Source organism: Protopterus annectens, chromosome 3.part0, assembly GCF_019279795.1.
Source record: "Protopterus annectens isolate FY-2018-M chromosome 3.part0, PAN1.0, whole genome shotgun sequence".
Lineage (NCBI taxonomy): Eukaryota > Metazoa > Chordata > Ceratodontiformes > Protopteridae > Protopterus > Protopterus annectens.
The window spans coordinates 540809817-540815816 of record NC_056731.1 but is presented as its reverse complement, the minus strand read 5'-3'; the positions used below and the strand labels follow the sequence as shown (position 1 = coordinate 540815816).

The 6000-nt window shown below is 35.6% G+C and overlaps 1 protein-coding gene across 20 annotated transcripts in view; it reads right to left on the bottom strand.

Moving 5' to 3' along the window:
• CLASP2 (cytoplasmic linker associated protein 2) overlaps positions 1-6000 on the bottom strand; it is a 7203062-nt gene that overhangs the window by 1929734 nt on the left and 5267328 nt on the right. For all 20 annotated transcript variants that reach the window (XM_044064956.1, XM_044064947.1, XM_044064955.1 and 17 more), the window contains one exon: positions 740-903. In XM_044064956.1, the coding sequence (XP_043920891.1) occupies positions 740-903 (164 nt within the window). The remainder of the gene's footprint in view (positions 1-739; positions 904-6000) is intronic.

The following is a 6000-nucleotide window of genomic DNA, read 5'->3' as shown; positions in this document are numbered from 1 at the left end:
GTGGAAAGAAGAGAACCGGAGTATATATCAAGTATATATATTTATATTTAGAAAGCTTGTGAGGAAGCTATTACTCTATTTTTGTTTTACTTGGATCGCTTGTCTGTGTACTTAATAAAGGATTTTCAACTGGAAACAGACTGCCTACCTTGCTTGGATTACTTTTGAATACTTGGTAATTCTGAACAATTTTATATATATATATATATATATATATATATATATATATATATATATATATTTTTTTTTTTTTTTTTACTTAAGACTAGTTTAAGTTTGCTACTACTACTGCTATTGTCTTATCTGATTAATATACAGTAATTAACTAGAGCTATATGGACTGAAAATTTCCACACAGAGAAGTTTCTTACACTGTTTTGTTTTAGGACCCACTATACTTGTTTAGTGGGTTGCTTTGGGACTTACTTGTTTCTTTTACATTTTAAACAAACTCCTTCATTTTAAGAAGGATCACTCATACTTATCCTTGAGGCAAATCTTACTGCCATTTAGAACAGGGACACCACCACTTTTAATCTGTTTCAAATATAACAGTATGTTAAATGGTTACAATGAGGACCTAAATAACACTTGTTTTAGTAACGCTAACTAGTCTTACTTTTGTATTCAGGTTACAACATGGCTTTTTTGGAAATTTAAAGAAACACTATTTCAGGCTTAAAGGTGTTCACTCAAACAACTTTTTGGCTTCTGAAATAAATGTGTCATGTTAACATACCGAGTGACATCAAGAGCTTTCTGAACTTTGGCCTGCACAGATCCAAGCAAATCAGCACCCATCTTCTTCAGCAACTGGGTCAGCAGATAGAACAGCCAGTCCTGAAGTTCTTCTTTATAAACTTGAATGAAGTCAACTAAGGTTTCCAAAAACATACTGAATACCTGGGAAAGACCAGAGGAGGAAGGAAAAAAAAAAAAAAAGAAAAAAAAAACAAGAAAATGAAGTACCCTCTGATAAAGCTGCATATCAAGTTGAACTTATGCCAGTGAAGACTGCAACAATAACTAATAAAGCAATAGAGACAATACACTGTACTGGACAATCAATTTCTCAAGCACTATCAGTGGTTAAAAGGAAGGATGACAGCTGATACTTCCAATAATTAAGGCTTATAAATGTTTACTACCTTAAGTTTGTGCTTTTCACAGAAATTGAGACTACTCAGTTATTTTTCATTAAAACACTGGAATTTTAATGCAGACCTTTCTACTGCAAAGCAAACATCTGAAATGCTGGGACTCACAATGGCGACTCTTGTAATAGGGAGACTGTAACTGAAAATCCAGAATTGCACATACTACGCTGAGACTGACATTTCTCAGAATATGCCTTTTTCCCCCCGGTAGGGCAATCTCTGAGATGGTGTGCGGAATTTGTGGCATTTGGGGGAGGGGCCTGCAAAAAAAAAAAAGTTTAATGAAGAGGAGGTGTGTTTGATATTTGCTCTTTTCCACTAGTTTTGGTCTTTTTCTTTTGGTGTTTTGCACTTCAATAGGGAGCCTGGAGAACTCACCTACTTAAAAGTGGGGGTCAAAAATCTACAGTTCCAATACCCCAGTCATCACACTCTGAATAAAAGTAAAGTGACAACAGCAGGAAAACTATTAATTAAAAAAAGGCTTGCACTTTTAAATGTTATAAAAACAACACAGAACTTGTTCCACTTAGGTGGGTGGAAGAGTTTATAACCTGAAAATGAAAACATGGCAGGTAGCTTTGTTATCTTAAAGTGACTGGTCCTCCAATTTGGCTCTCTGCTGGGATGCCTTTTAATGAGAAGTCTGTATGTCTTTCTTGTATTCATGCAGGATTTCACTAGATCCTGTGGCACCCACCCACATACCAAAATCATGACATAGGATGCATGGCATTCCATCAAAACTGCCAATAAATATGCATGCCATATATATATATAAACACATGTATGTATGTATGCACGTGTGTGTGTTCATGCAAGCATGTCCTGCAAAAGGCTGGCTTCTTTCCTAGGATCTTCTTCTTCACAGGTGATTACTAAGCTAATGACCTAGGGGGTCTTTCTAAGCCTAGATATATTTTCCAAATGCGAGACTCAAACCCCATATCTTGTGCCTGTAAAGGCAAACACTAACCATTATGCCAACCCCAACTCCCTTTTATTTATCCTAACTGCATAATAACAGAATCTAAAGACTTCTGGTGAAAAATTAGAAAAGGTTCATTTCACTCACTTTTTGCTATGACTGTTTTGACACCCTAAAGCTGAGAGGCATTGGGGTCTTGTGGAAACAATGAAGGCTTATCTGAATGCAATGGTGCATGCTACATCCCACCAACATTTTTTAAAGCATACTCTAAAAATGAATGGGATACATACTACAAATTGAAGGAATATGTACATTTTTGATCATGGAGCTCTCTTATATTACCCATCAGGTATCTCGTACTGCAATGCTCCTCCAATTGGTGTCTAATACTGTACACCCACTGTGACGCTGCTATACCCCCATTGTGACTCAAAAGGAATATCATATGTATGTAGGTTCATAGGCAAGTACATGTCTAACTGTCCTTGTGGGCCACATTAAGCCTAGCTTTCCCTTTCATGAGAATCAAACTCTGCACTTTGTGTCTGTGAGGTAAACACTTTAACCATTAAACCAACCTTCCAACACCTACCATCATCAAGTGTTGTGCCAGGACAAGCCCCAGCTCCTCCATAAATATGAAATGAATTAATTACGTAGTCAGAGAACAAGTGAATCATTTCTTGATGCATAAAGCACAACATTTGAAAATCAGATTAAGAAAGCCTTCTGTCCCTGTCTCCTTCTGGGCCATTCATTCACTTGACCATAACATCCCAGGAGACTGGAGTGAGAGGAAACAGCCAGAGATTATAACCATTACCCATTATGGATACAGAATTTTTTTTATTCTAACAATCTCATTTTTGTCCAGACAGTGTGGAGCAATGTTAGTGATGCTGCGCTAGTGCAGGTGCAGGGTTCTGCATACCCACTTATCTTAGAGCTGCAGTTCTGAGCACTCTTTGGTGGGCTTACATCTCCCCGATGCTCCTGCTGCAGGAAATGCACTTTTGGGTCATGCTCCAAATAACTCTCTTATGGCAGACTTCAGCAACTCCTTAGCTTTGGATGGGTAAGGCAGCAGTGGCTAATCATTTGCACTTGGCTCCACTGGCATGTGGACATATCTATCAACCTCTTAGTACAAGAAATCTGGACAAAGCCATAAATAATGGGGGGGGGGTGACAAAGGCTCCAAAATAGGGACAATTTTTCAATATTGCTCTTACAAACTTTGAAAGTTTAACAGAACAGGTTTTGAGTTAGCATACATTTTCTAAAGGGGGAAAAGTCTGAAACTCAAATGTATGCCATGATAGCATGCACCCGAGGTTCACATTTAGAAATATTATCATGGGTCAAATGGGGAGGGTATCTAGAATTTGTACAGAAGATGCTAACTTTGAGACTGAGGTACGTAACCTAGAACTTTTTTTTCTCAACAGGGGGTATAACAGAGATGAGATAGAGAATGTAACAGAATCTAAGTATGAATATAGATACAATGTGTCTGTGGATGAAAAGAAGCAGTAACAATAATCTGCCTACTAAACAACAAACTATGGCTAGAGAGAACAAGGTTAGATTAATGTTCACATATAGTAACAATACACATGGAATATGTGACATTATAAAGCACATTTGGGAGATTTTGTTGACAGATGATAAGATGAGAGGAATAGTGGGTGAATGACCGAATTTTTGGTTCAGAAGAAACAGGAATTTAAAGGACATTTTAAGTCATGAAGGGAGTGAGCATCAGCGGCAGTTAATATACAGGGAAGGGACAACATCTTGTGGCTCATGTAAAGCTTGCAGTTATATTAATAAGGGAACATAATTTATACATCCGATTACAGGCAAGATCTATCATTTTGGTGCTAAGGCCAATTGTAGGACTAAAAACATAGTTTATTTAGCTGTCAAGGGTGTTCATGCTATTATGTAGGCAAAACAAATTGCATGTTCAAGGTTAGAATATTACATTTATCGGCTATAAGAATGAAAAATGAGCATAACGCCTTATACAGACATATTTCCAGCAATTAAGGGCTTAACTTTATTTTTAGGGCAATATGGAACATTAAATTGAACATGGGGGGGGGTGATATAAAGAACATCACTGAGGTTGAAGAAACCAAATGGATAATAGAGCTTTCAGCCCACAGATGTCCGGGGCTAAATGAGGTTATACCAATGAAACCCGCCCTTAAGAATCGGCTGGTGCAATACTGAATTGTGATTGGCTTACATTAGGTTTAAATTTAAAAACACCAAACACAGAAATTATCTGATGAAGGGCAGGAGCTCGAAAGTGCTTATCTCTATGTGGATTTTTCAACTGTATTTTTATTGTTTTATATTGAGTAATTAAACAGTTAATTTTAGTGGTGGTCTACTGCAGTTTTTTCGTTTTCACAAAAAGACCTGAAAAATTTTCCTCCAACAATCTTGTAAATAATACATTTTATTATTACATTTAGGTAAAATTCTGCAGGCTTTTATGTATTTGCCATGTTCACAAAGCCATCCCATGTCAGTGTTTAAATCCACTGAGTTTTTAGCTATGTTTCTTACAAGCCTGATATTCTACATATAACTGAAACATGGCTTAAATCCAGCATGAACGACTCCTAAATTATACTCCCTGGTTATACTATAATCCATAAAATCAGTATAAAGAGGAAAAGTGGTGGTATTGCTTTATTATTTCTCAACAATTACATTTCTCCCTACAACAAACCAATACCAAAATTCAATTGTGCATTGCTTTTTACCACTTTCCTGAAAATAAGTAAATATGTATTTTTGTCCTTTACACCTCTCCTGAGACAATACAATTACACTGGAAGATATCCAACACTGGATATCCATAACAATTCCACAAGAAAAATTATTACCAGGTGATGTCAATATCAATTGGTAGGACATAACCTCTAACTCCCCTACATCCGTCATGAACTTATATGGCCTCACACAACTAAACAATAGACCCACATTATAGTAAGAGATCCAACTCCTTATTAGCCTGGATCCTAGTATCAGAGCCTAGTAAATTCACCACCACAGGTACAATGTCGCACTCTCTCAATGATCATTTCTCAACCTATTCAACCAGACATCTCACATATCCACTTAAACAGCATGTTTATAAACTCCAGAAAAACAAGAGCATTGCATGAACTAAGAAAAAAAGCAAAACAAGCTTGGAAGTGCAATCCCCAAAACTAATTTTATTAGCACAAGCTTTCGGAGGGCACAGTGTCTCTCCTTCTTCAGACAAGGAAAAAAAGCACACTTCTAACTGCTATTATATATACAAGAGCTACTTAATCAATTTAAACTTAATTACTAAATCACTTAAAAGTGCATCTCTTAAAAAACCCCACAACAGTAGTGTTATGTTCCAGAAGAGTATTAATACTAGTAAATACATACCAGAAACTCACAACTTCAGTTAAAACGCTTCTATGTAGCTGAAATTACACTACATACTTAAAAAAGACATTACTGCATTTCAATAAAACAAATCTGCACATTTTAAACCACAAATAAAAAAATATTTATAAAGGTGATATAATGCCTACTTTCATTCAGGTTTTGAATCTCTTGGTATATAGTTACAAAATTTACATTTTTAGTATCATTCATTTTTCTATTTATTTATTTATTTATTTTCCATTTTTTATTTATTTTTTAGTTTATTTTATATTTATATTTCTATTTATAAATATTTTTTTATTTGTGGTTTAAAGTGTACAGATTTGTTTTACTGAAATGCAGTAATGTGTTTTTTAAGTATGTAGTGTAATTTCAGCTACATAGAAGCGTTTTAGCTGAAGTTGTGAGTTTCTGGTATGTATTTACTAGTATTAATATTCTTCTGGAACATAACACTACTCTTGTGGG